The sequence below is a fragment of the Pseudopodoces humilis genome, chromosome 9, assembly GCF_049639895.1.
Source record: "Pseudopodoces humilis isolate 2021_Gansu_Grassland_sample_001 chromosome 9, ASM4963989v1, whole genome shotgun sequence".
Lineage (NCBI taxonomy): Eukaryota > Metazoa > Chordata > Aves > Passeriformes > Paridae > Pseudopodoces > Pseudopodoces humilis.
This window is the reverse complement of record NC_142208.1, coordinates 26,608,169-26,634,049: the sequence shown is the minus strand read 5'-3', so window position 1 is coordinate 26,634,049 and position 25,881 is coordinate 26,608,169. Positions and strand designations below refer to the sequence as shown.

Genomic DNA, 25,881 nt, shown 5'->3' with positions numbered 1-25,881 from the left:
TGCAGAAGAGGGAAAAAAGAATAGTGGTTTGGGAGAATTGCTTTGTCTCATATTCCGAAATATGCCACTCCAATATGACTCAAGTGTTTACTCCATCTCAGTGGATTCCTCTTTAAAAAGACAATATAACCCAAAAACTTAATATATACAAGTTACAGCCATAAAACCAACCATTTTAATTGAAGCCATTAAAAAAAAAGCATGTGAGGCAATATAAATGATAAAACTATACTTAAGAAGAAATAGCTAGCACTTTCTGAAAAGCTTTAAAACAGCAACAAACACTTTACAAAAGATTTAAAGGAAGAGAATAAAATTTCCAAACTACAGGTATTGTATAAAGGTAACATTAACAATTATCTTATAAAATACAGCAACAGAGACAAAATGGATACTCAAGCTCATTTGAAACTAAGTCTTCTGGGGTCTTGGTTAAAACATGTGTTCAAAAACTATTTTAAACAAGGACTAAATACTTCATATTTTAAATGTACAGGTCCCTGACATAAACATAGCACTATACACATCTTCCAAATAAGCAGTAATTACAAGTTCCTTTAACCATGCGTAGTGTCATCTTCTACAAAGTCTTTGGCCATTTCTGCTGTGATCACATCAATATGACTGACCTGGTGGAACAAAGAAGCATTCAGTTATTACAGTACCTCCTGCAGAATAAGGCAGACATTTCTGAAGGCTTCAGGACACAGCAACAAGTCTATGATCAATTTATAATTCCCCTGAAAGAATGTGACACAGGACTTCTGAAGGTATTTTAAATTCTCTTTCAAGAACAAGATAACTTTTTATAGAAGACTGTGACATAACTAGAAATTTATCAGCTGAAGTGAGTCTGATTCACTCTGAACTCTTGCTAAGTCTCAAATGCACAACTTATTTTAATTATGGTGTTCGACAAGAAGCCTATCATACTACTTACCTTGTTTCTGAATTTTACACCATAGAACTTGTCAGCTGATTCAAGCAGTTCTGGCCTGAAAGTTGTTGTAATAAACTGAGCATGTTCAGCTAGTTCCATAATCATATCTAAAAAAGAAGACAAAAATTCTTTATTAATGTAATATTTTCAATAAAGTGAGAGGAACAAGAATAGCGAACTCTATGCCTTATTCAAAATGAGGTTTTGGTTAACGAAGCAAAAACCCCACAAATCAAGAAAGTATCTATACCAGTTTTATTTCCTACATTATATATATATATGAAAAACAGCGTACGTGCTTTTCCATTAATTTTTAAAATCAAACTAGACTTCAAAACAGGACTGCTTTTCAACACACTTAAGTGCAGTAAGGAGACTCCTTAGAAGCAGTAACAGAATAGAATTTTTACATAAAAACAAGTTCATGAAAACTTCCCCAGATACATACTGGGCTTCTCAAAAATGTGCTTTTAGGATTAAAAGCTTTATTCTTAAACATCAGGGATGAGAAAAACTATTACCTTCAACCACAATGAAGACTATAAAAGGCAGACAAGTACCTGACACAGCTTTTCTATGCTGGGCATCCAAGGCTTGGTCAATTTCATCAAACAAGTAAAACGGAGCTGGATCACATTTCTGGATGGCAAATATTAGGGCCAGGGCCACTAAAGATTTCTGTCCACCTGAAAGTTGCTGCATTTCTCTCATTTCACCCTGCTTCCCTGTGAATGATACCTAAGAAAATAATGCAACAGCAAGATTATGTCAAAATACTAAACCATAGCATCAGTTGCTATTAAACAAACAGGATCAACCAAGTGCTGCCTTTTAAAAATATAGTTAAAAGACAACCTAAACAAACATTCAAAAGACTAAAAACCAAATATTTTTCTTTACCCTTATGCCAACTCCAGTGAACTGATCTACAGATGGAACACTGCTCTGAGATCCAGATCCCCTTTCACTCTCGGTGCTGCCTTCACCTTCATCCTGGGACTGACTGCCCTCCACATCTCCTTTCTTCATCACTAATGTGGCCTTGCCACCAGGTACTAACTTTTGGAATACTTCACTGAAATTTTTTGACACCTGAAAAAGAAACGGTCAATAAACCTACTCATTTGTACAGAGTGAAATCAAATGCAAACAACTGATTTTTTGCATGAACATAAAAAGTATCTGCTTCAAAGAAGAGATCCAGGTTCTTACGCGGAAGCGAGAAATGTATGCTGTACAAAGCTTGGCTTCAAAGAAGAACCAAAACAATTGTTTTTGTAGTATGAGCATTTTCAAAATTTTTTTCCAAGAAAATGGTACAATTAAAACATAGAACTGTAGCAAAAAAAAAAAATTATTTAGTAACATTCAGTTGAGCAAAAAACCTTTAAAGAGAACAATTCTCACATTTTGCAGTTAAGATTCTTTGTTAACATTAGAATTACTTTCACTAAATCTGGAGAAGGGATTTGGTGCAGTTTTTTCACAGTTCCCAGAAAGGATTGCACATAGTACATAGGAGCTCACTTGACAGGAGTATTTAAGAAGTTTAAAGCAAAGCTAGAGTTGCCTTGAAGTTGGGCACATATTGAACATGGTAGCCTTATTTATTTTTCAGTATTTAAAAAGCCAACAAGCCTCAAGTTACATGACACTGCCTTCTATTAGTATAATTTATTTAGTATCCTCTTCTCATATTGCGGCTATACCATGGGACAACTTGATTGATTTGAGTACCAGGGTCTTTACAACTGTTCCCATTTTGTTACCTGTTTGAAAGTCAGCTGAATAGCCTCGTATTTCCTGAGCTCCAGGACATTCATCAGCTCCATGATGGATTTGTAGCCCCTGTCCAGTTCCTCTTGTCTTTTTATCAATTTTTCCTTCTGCTCTGAGAAATTCACAAACTGATCTAAAGCTTTTTTATTAACGTGACTGTATTTCTTCAGCTCAGTATTGCACTGCTCCAGCTTGCGGAATAACTGTAAAGGGAAAACATTAATACATCAAAGCGACTTGCAATTCGAGCCACATTTGACACTCAAGGTGCAGGTGACACTAATGTTTCAGGTCGTAAAACATGAACCCAAGTACACTATTTACCTGCTTTAAACTTAAAGTCTGATACTTTTCAAAAGCCTCCTGTGGAAGTGAACCCAACTCTCGTATTTTCTTCATGCATTCCTCTTTCTTCTTGAGAAGCATGCCTTGCCTGTTTGTCATTTTTTCAAGTTCTTTTGTATCATGGTTAATGGCATCCATATGCTCCTTTTCCATGTTCTTCCAGCGTTCCATGCTCTTCTGAAGTTCTTTAATTCCTGCTTCTGTTTTGTCAATAGAGTTATCCAGATCTACAATATTGAACAAGAGTACAAAACCCAAAGCTGTAAGTTTTACACGCCTGCAGAAGATCAGAAATTATCCAATAAAGTATTTATGAAACCAAAAGATTGACTAAAGAAGATCTACTAGGGAAGGTTAAATTTCAGGCAAAAGGCTGACAATCCCTCTCTTTTCTCCATGAGTATACAGCTTAAGAAAATCCCAAACAAATAAATGTACTACAGTCATATTGTTCAAGTCTAGATAGAAAAGCAAAAGAAGTTTCAAGCCATACAGATGTGATAGCCTGTTGACAGCAGCTGAGTTTTAAATGGGTCAGACAAAATTCAGAAACAATGGTACATGATTTTGCTTGTAAGGACAGTTGCCTCACAAGTACTACACCCTCAAGATGAAAGCCCATTACCACCAACACAAGTTAATTACATTATGGTCTATTTCTAAATTAAATACGGTATGTGTGAATTTTCAAAACGCTGGAGAGTTTTCTTTCCAAAGCATGATGTTACCAACCATCTGACCGTGCCAGTGTATCCTTCACTCGTTTGTTGATAGCCTCAAGTTCTGATGTTGTGGCAGTAAGAACTGTGCCACCTTCTGTTTCTCGAAGCTCATTCAGTTCCTATGGGATAAATAAATGCCACTGAGCTTCAGCATGAATGGGAACATAAGCCAGACAAACAAGCTATCTTCTGCTACTCTACACATAACTTCATATAACTACATATAACTATTATATACATATACTAGTCAATATTTTCATAAAGTTCTAGAGAATAGTTAGATTTTCAAAAATATCTGTCATTATGATAGTCCTATTGATACGCAGGCCATGTATTCACAGTTGTTTAGGTCAAAACTTACTGTGCTGAAATTCAAATGAACATTTAATTCAGTTTATATATACAGGGAAGCAAATGCCACCACAGATAATGAGCATTTATGATTTAATATGTTAGCCCTATAAATAAACCAAACCCAGAATGCAAAAGTACATTTAAAAAATAATCCTTACTTGTTCCACTTGGTCTAAGCGTTTTCTCAGATTCTCATTGAGATATGTTTCAACTCTTGTGATAATGCCTTCTAATTTAATCCTCTCATTCAAAAGCTGTCTGTTTTCCTGAAGAAAGTAGAAAAGTATATTAGCTGCCTTACCTCACTAGAACTAGTTTTCCCTTGGTATAAAAAAGAAAATTAATACAACAATAACAACAACAAGAAATAAACCCTCTTCACACAATTCTGTGCATTAAAATATCACAATTCTCTGGACTGTTCCTCTAATTTTAACTGACAGAAAAAACAAAAGGTGTCTAGTGCAAAACTAGACAGATCAGTGAGATTTTTAATCTCTATTTGTATCTGAACCCAAATCTTAAACTAGAAATGCTTTAGAGAGTATATTTAAGAAGCAGTATTTTTCCAGCAACATGTGTATCAACCAACAGCTTAGTTTTGTCTCACCTATCATGCACTTAAAGGGATTGTCTTCCTTTCTAATACTGTGCATTCTCCCTTCAGATATTATCTATTTGTAGGTATTGTTGGAAAGTCAATAGCAAGAGCAAGAAAATTGTGATGATTCCAACACAGATAGCCTTAATTCTCACACAATCAACTGGCAAAAAATTCACCTAGTGTTTGAATAAAATTTGCAAATACACTTTGCAAATGAGAGAACTTTAAACACACCAACCTACTACTGATGAAGCACTAATTTAATCACACTATATCCGTAAGTGACTCTTCATACAAAAGGACAAAAGTTTATTGCTAAGAAAGGAATCACATTTAATGGCAAGATATTTTAATTTCCTTACCTGCTGTAGTTGTCGAATTTCATCATTTAGAGCATCCACACGTTTCTGATCTTCAAGACTGAGCTGAGACAACAAATCTGTCCCTAGTTCTGCTTTTAATGATTCTCTAGTTGATTCCATAGCATGTAAACTTGCCTCTAGGCTCTGCAAGCTACGTTGCTGTGGGACAGATATTAGAGAGAATCACTCCTCAAAGCAATCTGTAGATTATATACATTTAACCTGTTCATATCATCATATTTATGTGACATGTCTCTAGTTATCTCTTCATATTTCATATTAACCAGAAAGGAATGAAAGTTTTTCACTAACATTAATGAAACAATTAAAATAAACTAAGTAACAGCTTTCAATATCCCCATACCAACCTTAGGCATAAATGTCTTTTCAGACTGCTGCCTTTTCTCCTTCAGCATTTTCATCTCTGACAAAATACTGTCTCGAGAGGCTTTAAACTTTCTCTGCTGTGTTTCAATTTGCTGCATTTGGTTCATTAGCTGGTCAATCTCATTATTAATCCATACTGTGGGCTAAGGAAAATTCTGTCCTTGTTTTAAAAACCATTTTATTCCTACTAGTACCTTCATTTTTTCTATCTGACATATTCATCTTTCATCAAAATAGGAAATAAGCCAAAACTCCACCAAATCATAATACTGACAGAGGAAAAATCAAGAATCATCAACAAAAGTAACTTGAGCAGCTTATCAACTTATCAAGTAACTTATCAATACCAGGAACTAAGCCAAATGAAGCTTTCCTTGCTTCTTTCACAACATGACATTCAGAAGAACACAGGACTACATTTAAAAATGCAGGTCTTACAAAATATGGAATAGATGTCTCTAATGCACTGATGCAAGGCAAAAGCAAAGGAGTTCAGTTTGAAGGACAGAATGATGTGGGTGATGTGTAAGAAAAATGTATAAACCTCCCTTACCCCTAAATTGTAGATACTGGAGCTCAAAAGGACACTGTGCAAAAAGACTGGAAAGACCAAACTGTCAAGCAACTCAGAGCTTATTAAAACACAATGCTCTCCCACCTCCTCCCCATAGCGTAAGTGGACTGTGTAACACATCAATTCAGGACATGTGTACTAAAAATATAGCCTGAGTCAGGAGAAGCAGTGAAGATTATCACAGATAACAAGAATATCTGGTTATGACAGTTACCACAACAGACTCTAAAAGGAATAGAAAGCCTCATAATTTAGAATTTAACTTTCCCTCCAAGGTTTAAAGATCAATATCAAATACAGTAACACAGAGAACCAGGCTGCACACAAAACAGTCAAAAGAAATGCTACAGATAATATGTAACAAGTCAGTCTCCTGTTTTCCATCTCTTACTGTAACCACAAACCAAAAGCTTTGTCATCAGACAACCTTCCCCATTAACAACAAAAGGATATTTTCAATGTTTCTACGTAAGTTTTCATTGAGCTTTGCTTCGAGTTCACCAAGTTCTTCTTCTGCTTTTCTAACATCTTTTTGCAATTCAAGCCGAGACTTCCTGGTGTCATAATAACCTCCAGTCAAAGCACCCCGATGGCTGACTTGATCACCTAAGAGCACAACAGAATGAGATACCAACTGCACGCTACATTCTTGCCATAAGGTCCAGCACAGTTTCTACAGCACAACTTAGCAGCTTAACCAGAACATTTTGACTAAGCTACAAAAGCACTGAATGTATCAGCAATCATTTATGTTTACAGTAATTAAGGAAATGTTTATTTCTGTATTCAATTTAAGTGCTATTCCCTTTCTCAAGATCATCACAGACTGCTAGGATCTCCTTCAAGCATTGTCTTACTTTTGTTTGTTTTTAATCAACTTCTAAAATCATGCAGCTTGAAGGAAAAAAATACTTATATTAAGGAAAAAATGCAAATGCCTAGCACTACCAGTTTGAAAAAAAAAATCTCAAGTCTTCTATGAGGAAATAAAGAGATGAAGTAGCTAGCAGCATCTGTGGCTTGTAGAGTATACTGATACTGAAAAATTAGTAATTTCCTCCTGAGACACCCTTAGGAATATTTTCTGATTGACTTTAAGACACAAAAAGACTATAATCCTGCAGGGAATCTACCCTCTTTAAAACAGGCAATTAACAAGAGATATAGATTATTTCAGAGAACGTAAGATGTAAACATATCTGCTGCACAAAATAATTCACATTGCCTTTTTAAGGAAATAAGACCATTGATTCACACCCTGAACACTGGTCTGAGCTTGGGGGAAACACCATAAACACTCCAGGAAAACAAACGCCTGTTAAATTGGATAAAAAACCTGTGTGAATGCAAACCTAACGTGCTTTGTAATTCTCAGGATGGAGATACATTGCTACTAACATTTAGATCACAAGAAAATTCCATACCTTGTCATGAAATCCTGTATTTTTAAGTACTTAACCAAGTGCAACCTTGTACATACATCTCAGTAAAGTATACTATTATTTTAATAATCTTATTTCAACAGCACTGAACAGATCATGTTTAATGAGCCCCATGTTCCCAGGAAACCTATTTTTACAATAAATAACTTATAAAATTGCAGTATTTACCTTCCAGAGTGATACAATCCATTGTGAAAGCTCTGGCCAGCTGGGTAGACACTTCCATGCTACGACAAATTAAAGTCTTCCCAAAAACATGTTTGAAAGCTTTATCAAATCTTGGATTGTATCTCAGTTTACTGATCATAGGAATAGCATCCTGAAGTGATAGAATTACAATTCAGCAATTAAAATAATTCTTGACTATTGCATTACAGTAAAACTCTACTTATTAGTATTGCCTTTTTATTTGTAAAGTGCAATTAATAAAGAACAGATACCCTGTAGGAAAGTGCTTTTCTATAACATAGGTTTTTTTATGTTCAGAAGTATACATCAGAAGTAGTATTTAACCGCAGACAAACAGTAAAGCAAGTGGTGGGCAATAAGCAATGTACACAGTTCAAAAGTGAGGCTTAATACTTATGAAGCAGAGGTAGGTTCAAAAGTAATTCTAACTCACATTAGTCTCAGGATAAGCAGTGTCTCTAACATCCAGCTTGTTTAGAGGGAGGAAAGTAACTTCTCCAGGAAGGTTCATTTTGTTAAATTCCATTAGGATCTTTGTACTGACCTCATCAGAATCCACAATGTGATAAAACAACCTGTTTAACAAGCCAAACAAGAGGCAAAACATTACCATGCTAAAAGGTCAAACATATTTGTATACAGACAGTAATTCATGCACATACCATTAAATAACACGTCACTATAAAGCTGCATTACGTTTCCAATTCCATGCCTTAGAAAAGGCAAGTGGATACGTTTTCACTTTGATTAAAATACAATTAGCCAACAACTTTACATTCTACCATCCAGCCAGGAGCAGCTCAATATGTGTACAGTGCCACTGTGTACACACCCCTGTCCTTCCTTTCCATTACACAACATTCAGCCCCCTGTTTCTACATGGATGTCCAGACTTTGCCTCTGCTGCCTCTTTACACCATACACAAAGACCACACCCACCCTCTTCCCTGTGCACCAAGAGGACTGCCACCAGGAGGACTGAAATAAGTGATTTTTCCTTTGCAAGTGGAACTATAGCTTGCTTGTTACAGCTTTATCCAAACTATGGGGATTCAGAGAGAACTGCGTAGTGCTTCAAAGAGACACCCTTGTTCACACTTAGACAAGTTTCAGAAGAGACTGCATTTCCAATCGTAATAGCATCAACATTTCTATGTGACACTTTGCAAGATCATGTCATTTCTGTCCTCTTTCCTGCTCTTACGCTACTATCTACCCTTCATTAGAACAATAACTTTTATGACTACTTGTTGGAATCCAAAATAAAAGCCTCTCTGAGCTCCTCAGAGAGAGAAAATAATTAAAATATATTAAACCATAGATATAGAGTAAAAGCGTAAGTTTTAGTTCTAAGTAAGTAAAAAATATAGCTTAAGTGCCCTATGAGTCTGTGTTAGCTAGTGAAAAGCCTTATTACCCAGTTTAAACTTGAGTGATAACACCCTTCACGGATTCAACTTAGCTCTAGACATAATGAAAATATAGTTTGCATTCTTAGGTAAGAACAGATAGGATTATTCACGTAAACAGATAATACCTTATATGTAAAATTTAGGTAAAAAGAACATTTCTTTCGCATGTTAGAATTAAATTCAGACTGGTGTAGAAAGTATTGTTTTAGAAGGGTGTTTTTAGCTGATTGGATGATTTATGAATTTAATCCCATGTACTGGGGGTGAAAAAAACACATCCGAACAAGAACAGCAGCACCATCATCATCATCAACTGCTTTTGTGGCCCAGGACAACAGAACTCCACACCTTATACCAGAGAGCTGCTGCTCTAAACTCGGGACTTTATGCCAAAAGCTTTTAGCAAAGACTTTAACTCTCTGAATTCTTTGCCTTTGAGACTGATGCCTTTATACAATAAATACCTTTCTAGCAACCATCAACTGATCATATCTCTTTGAGACCTAGAAATATTTCCGTAATCCCCACTGAAGCTGAAAGAACTACTCAAAAGTTGGAACAGTGACTGATCACACAGAAAGATTATTTTAGTTAATTTGAAGTTAGATATTATAGCAAGTGGTGGATTGCCCAACAGGCACTTCTTCTAGAAAACATTTTACACAGACTCATTAACACTCAACATCTTTTCAGACAATTTTTAAACAGCAGTTTTTGACAATTTAGAGAATATTCTCAACCATGAGATTTTCTAGTGCAAGTGAAATAATTCTTGCAATTATTGAAACATCAGCCTTTCTTACTGTTGAATTCTCCACACTGGAAGGTGCTGTCCATTTTATTCAATATAATTCTGTCTCACCACCAATCCCCCTGGCAAGTGTCAGGAGGGTGGGTCTGGGGCCTTTTTTGTTGTTTTTTTCTTTCTGGTTTTGTTTTAGGTTCTTTTAGACAAAGTCAGGAGCAGCTAGGATTAATATTTAAATAGGCAGAAATCTTCTTCGTTCCTTCACAAAGGAACAGTTTGATCACGCTATATAGAAGGCACTTGGACAAAAAAAGCAAGATATTAAGTTCAAAAAAACAGAATTACAGCAGCAGTCTGCAACAACTAAATTATGACACTGCACTAAATAGCACATAACATTACCTGTTCCCTGCAGTGACTTCAACACAGGTGTAGAATGCTGGTTCACATTCAAAGTTATTCATCACAATTCCATGATAGCCATTTAGAACATGCTGGTTTATGCCTTTTCGACGGAAGTGCTCCAAAACTTTGTTTATGCTGTCTATACCATTCAATATGGCCTGTTAAAATACAGCTAATTACTGTATTGCAGTTAAAATGTGTGGGCATAACATTCATTCTAGCTTTAACTTTGTGACAGGTGTAACCTTCCTTTTTGCCAAATTCCTGTTAACTAACCTACAGCTCTAAGAGAAGATAGCTAAATAAGAGTCCAACACTTCTCAGTTTTGTATGTGTTTTATTTTTAATCAAAAAGGGATAAGAGGAAATTTTAAAAATATTTCATTTCTGCCTAGTCTCCTCACATCCACTACCTTGAGCTTACAAAACTCATTTTCAAGTAGTTCTAGAGCTATAAATATTTTAAAAATTCAGCCCAGAATATGATTTGTCCATCTTAATTATGACAGAAAGACCATAATTTAAAAAATAATTATCATATCCTTCAGATAAAACTGACTTGTCCTTTAAGAATGAGATTTCACAAGGAATTATCAAGAGTGAGATTATCTTACCTTTCCTGTTGCTGCTCTGAGAAGCTGCTGTTTCTTTTCTAGATCCTCCCTCTTTGCAGCAAGAGCTTGTTGTTCTGCATTTTCTTCTCTCCATAGGTAACTACAGAACAAAACCAATAAAATTTTGTAAGTGTGAATGCAATCTGAAGGTTTTATTATTATTTTCTTAAAGACTGCTAATCTAATAGGAAGGCAAAGTGCAGAAGTTAATACATGGCCATATTTAAAAAACATACCTACATGCCATGTTAACAACTACACAGTTGGGGTCCTTCACATTAAGTGAGATTGAGACATATTTCAATTAATTACTAACTTTCTTTCACTCTGTAGTTCATCCTTTTTATTTTTCACTTCATAGTATTTTCTGTCCAATTCTTCAACACGAGCCTTCACTTCATTAAGATCCTGGTCCAGTTTCTAATACAAAGAAAAGAACGGTATGAAACTACAGCTCTCTATATTTAAAAAAAAAAAAATATTTATTTATTCTTTATACTGAACTACTAAAAATTCAGAAAATTCCTACAAACATTTTAACCACCTTAACAACAAACTAAAAAGCACTAAGAATAAAGACAGCATTCTAAAGAAGCAGTAACAAGGTGTAGGTGCTATACAGATGGCAAGGCAGGCAATGTTCAACTGTGACTCTGGGCATTAAAGTGAAATGGATCCCTGTAAGTCACAGTAAGAACTGGAATCAAAACAGTAACTAACATACATATAACTTCTGTGTAATCATGCTCTGAAATGACATTTGTGGTAAGTACAACTAATCTTGTGTACCACATCAACCTACTATTAGTCAAAAGCCTTAGCCTGCTCTCCAGCAGTACTAGACTTTCAAGACAGCTGCTGTCAACAGTGTGCTCTTTAAGCCAATGCACAGACACCCCCCCCTTTGCTCACTTAACACCTGCCATTTTCAAAGCAGTTCAGGGCTAGCACTCGATAGTGTTTACATATTTATATGTGTACAAGTTCTAAAAACACAGCCAGCTCATTCCAAACTAACCTTGCAAGCTCTCAATCACATTCACCCAAGACGCCTTCTCTTTGAACAACAAAAACTATACAACTCTTCGCCTAAGCATAAATCAACCTTCCTTGAGGAGGAAAAGGAAACCAAGACATGCTTATAGAAAGGAATCAAAATCCACAACAAATTTAACCCCTTCAATTCTACAGAATTACCACTGAGCAGCGTAGTACAATTGCAGTCAGCCAGTGGTAAATGCTACTTTCTTTATTCACTAACTCAGAGAATCGCAACTTTGCTAATGTGGGTCCCAATCAAGCAGTATTTTAGCAGAACACCATCATCTTTGTACAACTACACTCTCACATAGTGTCAGACTGAACCTCACTTTCAGTAGGTATATTACACAAAGACTAGAAAGAGCATCAGCACTGGCACTATATGCTCTCTCAATGTAAAGCAGGGTTTTCATGCCTGGAGCTCCTATAAGGAGTGCTATCTTTGGATTATTTTGCTGTATTTGCACTGCAAGAGCTGTTTCTGAATGGAAATTAAAATCTAAGTTATGCAGGTAACAGATTCATCTTCTAATATGCCTAGGGATGTAACTTCCAACCAGCTGCAACAATGGTACAAGGGTGCAGTGCCTGCTGCTTCAGTCAAAAAGACCCTGTTGCTTAGGAAAAATGAGCAAAGTGAAAACAACCAACACAGACTTCTTTCTGTAAGAATGTAGCAAACTGTTTTCTATGATATGGCTACGTTTGACATAGACAAGATCAAGGCAGACAGAAACCTCTGCCTGATAACTCAGGCCAAACACACTGGGGGAAGTACCAGAAGGCAAAGCCAACATATAGACCAAAGACAGTGAAATGCTAAAGGAGTTTAAAGTTTATCTGCAGATGTTTTCAATAAGCATTTCTCAAAGACTACATCCAAAAAGTAAGTCACATCTTCCATAAAAATAGGCATTGAAGTCTGACTGTCCAAGATTGAGTATTTAACCCTTCTCTCAAAAAGACTGACAATAAGCTGAAAACTTACACTGTACTGTTCCAAGTTTTTCTCCTTGTTTGCCTCTGTATCCTCTAAATCCTTGTGTATAGCTGCAATCTGACGCTTCTTGTCATTGATGGCTTGATCTAAAGACTTCAATTCTTTCTTTATCCACTTATCCCTTTCCTCTTTGGAAGTAAACTGGCTCCCTCGACCTTGCTTTGCATAAAGATCTGTTCTTTCTTGTGTAGCCTGTGCAAGTCTGTTTTGAGAAGAGAAAGATACGCTGTATTATAAAGAAATCTTGAATTTATTAAGAAAAAGCATTAAGAATTACTGTTAGAATTTTCAAGAAGTGTCAAACGAGGCTCTAAAATTCGAGCACCAAATTAGTAACGAAAAGGATCATGTCATAACCAACAAAATCATCCACGAGAAGCGGTGAAGCTTAGAAAATAATTTTGCCAAATACTGTTCCCATCCCAACAATATAGCAGGCTCTTTACAGACCATCTCCAAGTGCATGTAGCTACCCCACTGTGAAGCAACAAGTACAAGTTTTTGGTTAACTGCATTGATAAAATTTACACAGAACGCCACAGACCTAGCAATTCCCCTCTCTTCTTTTTCTTTTACGCTGTTAAATTTTGGCTCTGTTTCTGCCAATTCTTTCTGCTTCTCCTCGATTTTCTCAAGCAGTTTTTGCCTCTCTTTAAGCAATCTTTTCTGAAAGTCAAACAAAGCAGTATTTAAAGTTAGTATTTAAACTAATCTAACAAACCTTAGAAAATAGTGACAGACTCCAGTCTAAAACCAAAATGTCAGTGTACATGAATACTTCCTCGTGCCAATGACATTTAAAGACTTCACTGGTGTGACGTACCCTTTGCTCACTGTTGCCAGCTAATTCATCCTGTAGATCTTTAGCCTTCAGCTCTAATTTAGTCCTCTGCTTAATCTGCTCCTGTCTTTCAGCACTAAGTTGCTCCTTCTCCTCTTTCATTGCAGAAATCTTTGTCTTCAGTTCTCGAACTTGCCGTTCTATTTCCTACACAAATTTAAGTATGCAGTATCTTAAACACTGAACGAACATTTCACTATTTGTCGAAACTCAGACGATCATTATTCTGTACATCACAATACAGTAGATGTGTGAAAAACCCCAAGTTTCCAAACAGGATGAAAGCACGCAACAGAATTTAATACAGATACCACCAGCCCTCATCCTCTCCCTCCCCACCTCCTCCAAAAATTCCCCAAAACCACAAAGCAAAACACACCTCTGGAGAGCCCCTTTAAAAGTATTTTTACCTCCATTTTGTCTCTAGCATCTTGCTGTGCATCTCTCAGCTGCCTCGATTTTTCGCCACTTGTCTCTCGTTTAGCAGAAAGCTGTACGGAAATATCACCAATAGCTTAAGTAGCCAGGCTCTGCTTTAGTAGTGGTTCCAAAAAGAAAGTAATTTATTTAGTGAAGAACAGTGATGCTGAGGAGTACATACAGTGCAGGTGGTTCAGTGTACATCTGTAGATTGCTGCAGATTAAGCTCTGGGTGGTGGAAGCCACAGGCAAGAGAACTAATGTCCCTTTGCATAACAAAGGGTACCTGTGGCACTCAGAGACACAGCAGGAACCCCCACACTTCTGCTGTGATGGGATAAAAACTCAGTTTCCTTTGCTGAGGTCCCTCCTTGGAGGCACCAGCTTGAGCTCTTCCGTTGTTATTTAGTTATTGTACCAATACTAAATTATTTTAAGGATCAAGACGTCAGAGACTGAGGCTATGAGAAACCAGGATTGACTGTGAGTGTGGTGCAGGGAGTCAAGCACCTGCGCTGGAAAGGGGTTTCAGTCCTAGCTCAGGTGGTGCGGTTCTGACTGACAGAATGGCTCCTGGATGGCTGGACAGGAAAGTTTCTTTAACACTGTCAGGATTCTATTAAGGATCACAAGGACATGGTAGCAAAAACAAACCAACAGCTCATTACATTTTGTACTAGCCAAGATATTTTACCTCATCAAGCTTAGCTCGGGTTTCATTAAGTTCCTGATTATAAATGGTGTATTCTAATGCTCTCCTCATTTTATCCCATTTCTGGTACTGTGCCAGCTCTTCTTTCTCTTCCTCTAAAGTATGCAGACGCTCCTCAATGTATTTCAACAACTCATTGATCTTCTCTCGCTTGCCCTCTTTAGAAAACATGACAAGATTGAAATTCAGTTAAACACTGTTATATAATTCCCCATCTTTACAGCCACTGAATCTATGCCAGTGATTCACAATTTGTCAACATACATGTAAAATGCATGAAATGTAAGAACACTCCATGTCCAGAAGTTCTCCAAAAAAACATCCCAACAGCAGAACTGTTGATACTTATGATGTAAGGCAACACAGGCATGTACTCTCTTGGCTCACGCACAGATACAGATACTTAATACAGACTGTACAACATGAACTTTAGTGTTTGCACAGCAGTAGGGATCTTGATTTCTGGATCACTGCCAGCTGGCATCATTCATATGTTTTGAACAGTAAATTTATCTGTATTAGCTAAACTAAAAGGTTTTATTACTAAAAGCACACAGAAAACTTTATTAAACTTTTTGAGATATTGGAAATTCAAGGAAGAAAGATGACAAGCTCTCCATTGTTTAACATAACACAAATAACATTATCTCGCTTTGCTGAAAAAGCCTGAAGTTTTAGAGTTACTTGAATTATTGTGATATAAAGCATTAATTTCTTAAAGTTTTACCTGTTTCTTTCATTAGTGAAATACTCTCCTCTTTACGTTCATCATACACTCTGGTACCAGCTACTTCTCTCAGCAACTTCAGTCTTTGAGAGTCAGGAGCAGTGGCCATCTGGTTGATCTGAAAATTCAAGCTCTATGATTTCAATAACTTGCTCTGGATGTATGGCTAACCACAACAGAGCAAAGATTCCACTCTTTTGCTCTGCCTGCTTCCCTGAGAATTTTGGCAGGAAGATTCAGATACATAGCATGCACCACACTGCTTTTCTTTTGAGAGAACTTACTTCAGGACAGCAAGTATTCTGCTTACAATGAAGTTTGTTGCTTTTCAAATGTTACCATTTGTTGCTAAAACTCAGGATACCAGTATTATGTACCCTGAAAAAATCATAAACCACTCAAAATTATGTTTAGAGAAACTCAAGCTTGGGCTTTTAAGTCCTGGTTCTAAATCAAATAGATTAAATGCCTCCATAAAACCACACTAAAATGCAGGGGTTATAAATCTTAGAATAATTCACATCATGAAGCACTCATTAATATGACATTAAATCAGTCAAACAATTACACCCAACATAAAACTCACTTCCTTTCAATAGAATTTCAGTGGCTACATGCTTTTCTAAGAAGGTAACTGTTTCTAATTTGTCTTCTATTAAAACCAGTATGTGTATTTTGGCTGTTAAGTAGCATGCACCAATCCCCACTATGAGTGACTTCCCAGCTCAAGCTGTTTCTTTCAAATACACACATTCAACTGTATATGAAAATTTATCCTGATACACATCTATGGGTTAGCATTCCTGACATCAAATACTCCTCAAGTCTTCTCCTCCTGCATTCCTATCCAAGTATGTCTTCCAGTCACCTTTGGAGGTGACCGTTCCCAGTCTTCTTGATGATCCAGCCATTACAAGTAGTATGGGCTTTGTCTGCAGATATGGGTGTCCTTAGAAAGCTCTAGAAAGCTTCTTGGGTCTTGAAGACCAGTTAAGACAGCCCATGCCATGAGCCCTTTTCCTGATGTGTGTTCACTTTTGCTACTTCTGCATTTTCCATTCATTCTCCATTGACAGTATTTTCAACCTCTTAAAATTCTCTACTATTACTTTGCTGCCTCATCTATAGGCCCAGAAATCTTTGAATTTACACTGAAATAGTCACAGGAATCAAGTTTGCTTTGTATTTAAATATATGGAAAAAAACCTGATTGTAAATATTACCATGATAAAAACCTTCAGCTAAATATCAAGCTTTATAGACATTAATTTTTTTTCTTAAAATCAACAAACTACTAAAAGAGTAATACCTGCAAAGAAGCATCTACATACAAGAACTATTGCAAACTGAGGTAGATTTAGGCTCTGGTTTACTTCTGAAATAATTGAACTAAGTTTGGCATCCAGGAAACATGATACCCTTGTGACAATGATTCCTTCTACTTTGTGAAAGAGAATCTTACCTTCCCCTGTTTGACAATATAGTAGGGATTACTGCGAGAAAATCCAGCACTTTCAAGAAGATTCATGACATCATTTTTCCTGAAATGTTATTATGAATTCATTAAAAACTTAACAGTAAAAGTGAGAGCTGTAAAAATGCAGTAAAGTATCTCAGCTATACACCACATAATATAACCACTGTGTGCAATGTATGCTCTGTTTCAACAAGCTTCCTTATTTGAAAATGGCTAATTCTAAAATGAAATGAGAGAACAGAAATGGAAAATATAGAATTGGAAAGAGATTAAGAAATAAGCCTCACGAAGCACAGAGGAGGAAAATACAGGCAAACATATCACAAGGAAGGATATAAAACCACTGAGAGTGTGGTAACTCCTCTATTTCAAAAAAAACCTCAACGAAATACTATGCAAGCAGTTAAAAACCACATCAGTGGATGGATTAAACTGCAAATTCAAAGTCTGCTGTCTATTGCACAAGGACTGATGTTCCAGCTGTCATACTGACACTCAGTATTACACAACAGAAATAAAATGTCATGTATGGGATGCAAGTGTTGGGCTTGCTTACAGAGTTTTACAGAAATACTACTGTTCTCATTCAGATAAGAAAAAGAAGTACCTACGTCACCATTTTCTTGTCTAAGAAATACTGGTCCTTCTTGGCTCCAATGACTCTGCGAAGTGAGACTTCTTCTTTATCAATCTTCAGAAAACAAAACACAGTAAATACACATATCTACTGCAAGCAGCTGTAACTAACCCAGAAAGTCCATGGCACATTTTACCAGAAACTACTCAAAAGCAGGTACCTTCTGAAGCCTTCCACAAGACTGAAATCACTTGAGTCTGAAATTATAAGCTATGTCCAAAGCAGTTCACTGAACTTACCGGTAACCTGTTGTCGGAATTGTCAAATATAATCTCCACAAATGCTGAAATAACACGAGGACCTGTACCTTCCTAAAAGAAAAGATGTTTTGGTTAGACAGCTGCCACCTTAGAAAACATTTTGAACTCATTCTCCTCCTCTATTCCCTGACCCCACTTACCCTTTCCTTTCAAGGACTAGAGATGCAAGAGCATCTACATGAGATCCAGCACACATATTTTTATTTCTGATAATCTTGGCTATAAATTCACTGGTGTGCATTATTAACATAATGTACTACTGTGTAATAAATTCCCTTCTGACAATGGAAACAAAGAAAGTTACATTCAAAATAATTGGCTTAGAATATCCACAGCCCAGCAATTTATCATTTCTGTTGGACCATTCAAATGCATTAGCTTATTCTTTAGTTTTGTTACTATACACCTTCACTTACATGCAACAAAGCCAGTCTTTGCTCTGGGCGAAGATGACTAAACTCATCACTGAGGACAAACTGAATTGCTGTAATAAAATAGTAAAGAAACAGAAAATTTATTGTTTCCTTCAGGGAGATATGAAACAGTTTCATTAACTGAAAACACACTGGTTTACTGTTGTAATACAATCGTGCTGTTGCTAAAATCTTACAGTATTTCTTCATTAAAAACCTTAAGCTGATGGATCTTTATCACTCAACCTGCTGTACACAGCAGGATTTATCTGAAGAAGTCGTTGTTGCCAGATTACTGGTTCACTGCATAATCATTAACAATGCTGAACAATTAGGGATTCATGAGCTTCCTTCTATATATATACAGCACACAGGCTAGGCTAAAAATATTGCTAGAATTCTTAGCATTAGACAATTTATAAACACAACTGTCACAAAGCCTACTAACACCTTTAATTAGAAACTTTGCTCCTCCAATAATGCTCCACCCCACAAAATCTCCCTCCTAACCTTATAATAAAAGGATGTCTAAGCTCTGTCAAACTGCTATTTAGTAGAATTTAGCCACTAAGGACATCAAAAACAACAGCAAATATCAGAAATATCTTTCACGGAGGACAACTTTGAGAATTGAGTTTCCTCCTGTAAATATTTTTGCTAGCTGAAAGTCTTATGAGGTCCTTAGAAAGAGAAGCTGAATTCTAGAGAAAAACCTGGACTAAGTATTAAACAAGTGCATTGAGATCTGCCTTTCATCAGTGTCAAGTAATTTACAATCTGCCACTCCTTATTGAGGAGGATCATTTGTTAAACCAAGTTCTAGCAAAAACAAGCAAAGAAACCTGGTATTTTCAGCATCCCTCGGCTAATAAGAAATCAATGCTTACCATAAAAAAAGTTGCTTTTTCCAGATCCATTTCTTCCCACTGAAAATTAAAACACAAAGTATGATATAAGTTACAGTTGACATAGGTTAACAGAGCAATGTACCTTAAATGCTACACAAAAATACTAAAGACCAGAACCCAAATATAACATAGCCAAATGAAATCTCAAGGGAATTAGGTGAACTTGGTAGATGGATCACTTAGTCACTGAGTACAAGACGGTAGCCCTTTGCCCACCCAAACACATTGCCTTGACTTCCACACTTCAAAACTATTCCACAATGAGAATAATACTTCAAACAATCCAATTTACTGCCATCTTTTTGGTTCTTACACTGATATTCTGATGGATAAGAACAGTAAACCAAAGTCAAATTCTGCTACTTGGGATTACTATGAAGTCTTATAAAAAAAAGCAAAAAACTCTCAGTGAAAGAGATTTTTTAGTGTATTTCCTGTAGAAATAACATTACTAAGCAAGACATCTATTCATGTCATATGCATGGGTTTTTTCCTAGAGTTAAATCTTGGGTACTAAGATTTTATGCCCAAAATTCACTGTTTGCTGTTGGGTCAGCAATCTCAAAAGTTGCTGCACAAACACTAGAATTAATGCAAACAAAAAGCAGGGTCGGGTATCCATAGGCAGAAATAAAGGAAGTATGAGAATGGTGGATAAAAACATGCTATTAAAATAGGAATTATTCATGAAACTGCACTTTTGACAGTCTACAGTCCAGAAATTCCTTCCTTTAAAACTGCAAGAAAGACGATCTTCTTTCTCTGCAGGAGTTTATAATTGCTGGCATTCTTATTTATAAAAATGATGACACATGCACAGACAAAAAAACCAAATTCTCTGCTGTTCCTGCAAGGAACACCCTTTAAAGGAGGTCTGGCTGATACAGAGATGTGCACCTAGGAAGGAGTGCATGAACCTCACTCAGTTTCTGAAGACTCAGCTCCTGTCCCAACAAAATAGAGCCTTAATAGTTGTCTGCTGTAAGTGGAACACACCCTGTGGTACATTACAGACAACTGTACAGAAGTTTCTAAAATATCAAATATAATCATCAAATATAACCAGAATATTAAAAACTATAAAGGAGACTAACATGAATATCATTTGAAACAGAAGTGCAATCTTTAACTAGTGATTAAAGGCAAGTATCAGGACTTACCAATGACATTGTGTTTGGAGCTGAATGGGTCCACAATGGTTTGGTCCCTGTAGCTTCGAAAGCCCTGAATGATTACCTGGTGAGAACAGGGAGTTATTTTAACAAAGTTCTTTCTGTTCTTGAACAGATTTCCTAGTATAAGGTTTGACAGAATATTAAATCAATTATAATTCAATTTGCCTGCCCTTCCTGCACACAACTCACACACTCAACTTTCCAGCTCAAGATCAGAAGCTTGCATCAAACTTGCCCCCACCCAAGCATCAATTTAGGGACAGATTTCTCCCCTGGCAAGAGATGCTGTGCAGGCCAAAGCATGGCAAGCAAGAGACTTCCAAGAGGCTTTTTGTAACAAACTAGACAAAAACATGTATTTGCCTAAAGTATCATATACAGGAAAGAAAACTCAGTATAACAAGCACTTATATTTAATTTTTATCATGCAATCTACTTACAGAATGAGAATTTTATTAGCAAATTCTCCAAGAGGTGCAATTGCAGGCTGCAAAAACTGTACTAGACTGTCTATTACGCGTGCACTAGTCTCATTTTACTGTTCAATCTAAACAGAAACACAAAAAGCAAGCTTTTCACAGCCTAACAAGACAAATAAAAATGTACACAAATAATTTCAAGAGCTATGCAGCAAAGAGTCATCTGGAAGCAGCATATCAAACTTCAACTATTTCATTTCAGCAGCATTTTGAGGTTTGCCAGGCCTAGCAATACAAAACATACGGAGTTACAATATTCTAAAACTTCATCTCTGCACAGCAACAAAACCGATCCAACTTCTAGCACCAAGCAACCTGTTCCATACATCAAAGCTGTGCTGAAAGCACAGCAGCTTTGCTCTGCTCAGTATGACACCAGAAAGACAGCAGCCACCTGAAGGTTTGACATTTGCAGATCTTTCAGCAAGAATACTTGAAACAGGACTACAGTTACCATTTAATAGCTCTGTTCTTTGCCAAGCTCTTCCCCAACAGAAACAGGATACCGTTAAAAGAGTGGCAGTTTTTCACTATGATAGCTACAATAAACTAAAAATTACCTCTTAAGAAGACACAAAACCAGCTTGCAAGATACTTCTCAATATTATTACTGCTGAAGATTAAGATATGAAATTACTCAGATTTTTTGTCTATAAGGTCTATGGTCCCATCATCTTTGTCTATTTCTCTGAACATGTCATTCCTTCTCTCACACCTTCAAGTGTTAAAGTAGTCCATATTCCAGAAAATGAGCTTAATACTTTTTATTCAAGAAGCACATACAAAACTTCAGCAAAAAGTCTAGAAGTAGTACTGCAGACGTTTACGCAAGTCTTTCCTCACTATTACAAAAGCCTCTATTAAGTGTACACCCCAGCACTTCAAGAAACAACTACCTGCAGAATTGCATTCATATTCTGTCATATGCTGGTAGCATTAAACAGTGAGGAAAAAAATCCTGCCCAAAAAAAGTACTGAAGAAAATACTGGGAGAAGAAAATGCCCCTATTTATTCATGTCAAGTGCGATCTTCAGTCTTTCTCCCATTATGTGACACGCCACTATTAAGCACTGTTGTGGAAAACTCCTCATCACCTGTTTGTACTAATGGATGAATTCCATCTCACTAATATTGAATGAAAATGCTGTGTCAGACAGCAAATCAAACACTGGAATTTATAAAAATCAAAATTAAATAAAACTTTAAGGCATTAACTAACTTTCAGTCAGAATTCAAGAAAGCTCTTCTCTTCCCAGGCACTATGGCTTTCTTGTCAAATTCTCTTTGCAAAATTATTTCATTACTGGAATCTGAAGCTAAGAATACAGGTAACCAGCAAATTACTAATCCTTGGCCATCAAACATCAGATTGAAGCAGAGGCTATTTTGGAAAAGGAATAGTGTTCCAATACAGCTTCCTTCAATACTCTGCCTACCTAAATCTCTTCTGAACTACAATTGACTGTGCTCCCTATCCTTAAGCCAGACAGTTTTCTTTAACCACCTGCACTGTATTCAGATCAACTGCACGGGAAGCAATCAAGGATTACAGAATTTAATAAACCAAACTACAGAAAGCAAGTTTAAGACAGTGTATGGACTGAAGACTACCCAGGCACTGTGAACACAAACACCTGACCTCCCCTAAAAAAACCAGACTGCCTCATCTGCCAGATGGAGACTTTTGCAGCAAGCTCAGTGCCAGCAGCTTTCAAAGGAAAAGCAGGAACAGAATATCTTACTCAGGGCTTGCCACTTACTCTAGGCCACAGCAGATATGTTCATTTACTTTGATTTAACATATTTAATAAAAAATATTTTTTAAAACCTGAACATTTTGAGACAGTGCTACTTCCAAACTCACTACATTTCAAGGGGAAGGAGAGAAACTAAAGAAGTTGGTCTCTACTACTTTTCATTTTTTCACATAATACATAAAGAACATCGGAATTGGAATAATTAGTTTACTTGATTCTCGTAAGAACCTGAAAGTCTCTACAGAATGATAAAACCAACCAATTATTATTTCTTGAATATTGCTATAGAAGCACAAACTTTTACCACCCACACACAGGCATCAGGGGACTGTGATACAGGCAGGCTCTGAACGCCATCATCTTCTCCCCAGAGCTTTTCTCTAGATGGTTTATCACTTCATCCATCCTACATACTCTGAAATCTCATGACTTCTTCATTGCCTTGTATTGACTCAGATTAAGACTTAAACATTCTTAATATTCAAACTCCAGGAGTAACTTTTGGAAAGCAACAAAATAGGGGATACTAATGTAATCAAACCCATTCTCATTCTTTTAATTCTCACATCCACACATTGTTACACTTTCTTTTATAGCTCCTGTAATAGTATTGGTTACTGACCAGCCAAATTTCCTTCTTTTTGTTTTCTTCAAAATGAATCGTTTCCCCTGTTCCGAGTTAATTTGGACTTATTCCATGTATCTCCACTACTGTTTGCTTTTGAGCAATTCAAATCTGGAGAACAAAAACTCTTATTCAAAGTCTTTAAAGCAATGTGCCCACCTATTATGATTAAGAGTGATTTACAAAAGCACGATGAAAAGGCTTTTGAATCTGCCCAGTCAGCCAAACAGTAGATGAAAACCTGTTACCTATGTAGAACATGCACTTTCAAAGTTAATAAAGTATTCTTCTTAAGAAAGACACCCGCAGGGTGACAGAAAGGTCAATTTTGAGTCCACCAGAAAATGAGAATCCCGGTAGGCTTTGTATGAACACATAAGCAGCAACACGAAAGCAGTAATAAATAACTGCTGCTAAAGCAGCTGCAGGGAAACTGCACAAGTAACATGATGACCTCAAGAACTGTTTGAAAAAAGTGAACACCAGGATCTTTTTAACTGAGCACCGGCCGAAGATCGTTTGGCAAGGGTGAAGCATTAACAGGTGAAATGGTTCATGCCCGGGGGCCTAAGACAGCACCCCAAAGCAGAAACCCCACAACTTGAACAGCTGAAAGATGCCTCTGACAGCTGAACAGAACCCTTTGTTTGGGAACGAGCCTTCCGCAGCCGGGACACCGGGGCTGGCGTACAAAGGAGCCCAGCGAAAGTCTCGGGTCCATGAAAGAGAGCCCCCAGCGCCACTTCGCACCTGCAATGAATGAAAGAGGAGCAGAGAAGAGGGAGCGCCGCCAGCCCAGCCGGCGGTAGGACCTGACCCGTGGCCGGGCCGGGGGCGGCCCCCTCAGCCCAGACCTCGATTCGTCTCCAGGGACAGGAAAAACTGAAGCAAAGGCCTCCGAGCCCGCCGCAAAGCCCGCGGACCGCCTGCTGCGGGCCGGGCAGACGGGAAAGTACAAAGTACAGAGCCCCGAGCCGCCAGCCCCGGGGTGGGGCGGGCTGCGCCAACCCCCTCGGCCAGGCCCAGGCCGCACCACACACTGCGGGCGGCGCGAATCCCGCCGGCTCACCTGCTTGATGTACATGTTTGCCGAGAATGGGGTAGGCCCGCCACGCTGTCGTTCAGCCCGCTCTCGCCGTTTCTCTTCGGTCCGAGCGCTCGGCTTGACCGCGGGTCTCCGCCGCCGCTTCCCGCCCCCTCAGCCGCCCCCCGCTTCCCGCACAGGGCCCGCTTACCCCTCACGCAAACAAAATGGCGGCGGATCCTCCCCATCCTGTCCTGGCTCGAACCACCCACCTCCACTTGGAGGGAGAACTGCGGAGTAGAGAGAACGCGCTTCTGTACAGCCGAAGATGCGACACCACGTGGAACAGCGGGAATTTTCTTTTTCCAATCTTCTAAAGTGTCTCGGTGGTCTCGTGGAAGGCGCTGTTTAGCGGGGAAGGCAGGCCACTCTACCTCCCGGGCGCCGACGTCGCCCCGGAGACTTGGGAGAAGTGGTTTCTCCCGTCGAGGGGCGGATTGGGCGCCAAAGGCAAGTTGAGGCGAGCGGAGAGAGAGGCGGCGCGCACCTCTAGGCGGCGCTGTCGGGGACGCCCTGAGGGGCCGCTTGCGCGGGAGATCAAATAGAGGCTCGGTCTGAAGGCTTCTCTTCAAGGATCTAAAAATAATTTTTAAAAATAAGAATGATAATTAAAAATAGGCATTAGCAGCCTTAGGGCCTGAACTGACTCGCCCCTTTCTCCAGCGCACCCGCTCCCTCAGCCACCTCCTCCTGGCTGTGTTGGGCTGGGAGCCGAGCTCCGCATCCACAGGGAAAAGGTCTGGGAGAAGCCGAAGAGTCGCCCAGGGCTAGCTGGGCAAACAAAGATAGTGCGAAACATTCTCAGGAAAACAGCTTGGCTGGCGTCCGTTACTTCTCCTTTACCTCGCAGAGCCACTATCCAGCTTCCCGGAGGAGCTGTCAAACACGCAAAAATAAGAAAAATGGTGGGAGAGAAATATTAATTTTCACCTAGTCTCTTCTACTTATAGTGATTTCAGGTGTTGTGACAACAGTCGGGGTGTGACATCTCAGAGAAAATGCAATTTTCAATTTAACAGTGCTCCTTCAATACTACATCTGTAGCCAGCACTTCTAGTCAGGCAGTAGAATTCCTCCGCTGAGCCTCTTAACACTAATAAAAACTATTTCAACAGAAAGGTCTAGTTTCTACCTCTCCTAGGATAATAGATGGACGAATTACTTCTCTTTCCTAATGGGAGAATTTCCCCAGTACCAGACGTTCTCAAGTGCCTTGAGTAATTAAATGGTTTTACTAACAACCCTTCAAGAAGCTATTGTAACAGATTTTACCAGCACCTATAAAGAAGTGGTACATTGTTTCTTCAGAAAACATGGGGCTTAAAAAACTAAAGCGTTTAATGGCTGCTCGACAAACAAATTTAAAACGAAAATTTCCTGCCTGTCATATTTGGCTTTTAAATAACTTTATTCAATGGGACTGAGGCAAAAATATTTTCTCTATTTG

The 25,881-nt window shown here is 37.9% G+C and overlaps 1 protein-coding gene across 1 annotated transcript; it reads right to left on the bottom strand.

The window, feature by feature from the left end:
* Window positions 1-138: 138 nt before the first annotated feature.
* Window positions 139-24,604, bottom strand: SMC3 (structural maintenance of chromosomes 3). Its single transcript, XM_005520730.3, has 29 exons — window positions 24,420-24,604; window positions 20,474-20,549; window positions 19,293-19,331; window positions 18,409-18,476; window positions 17,972-18,043; window positions 17,707-17,786; window positions 17,081-17,159; window positions 15,619-15,736; window positions 14,874-15,049; window positions 14,170-14,250; window positions 13,742-13,906; window positions 13,463-13,584; window positions 12,907-13,120; window positions 11,194-11,297; window positions 10,878-10,977; window positions 10,261-10,421; window positions 8,132-8,273; window positions 7,678-7,828; window positions 6,521-6,673; window positions 5,475-5,626; window positions 5,107-5,265; window positions 4,299-4,406; window positions 3,797-3,905; window positions 3,044-3,291; window positions 2,710-2,922; window positions 1,841-2,032; window positions 1,501-1,678; window positions 941-1,047; window positions 139-629 (listed from the first exon to the last, which is right to left on the bottom strand). Exons 1-29 carry the CDS (start codon window positions 24,432-24,434, stop codon window positions 558-560), a joined length of 3,654 nt encoding a protein of 1,217 aa, XP_005520787.1. The 5' UTR covers window positions 24,435-24,604; the 3' UTR covers window positions 139-557.
* Window positions 24,605-25,881: the final 1,277 nt, after the last annotated feature.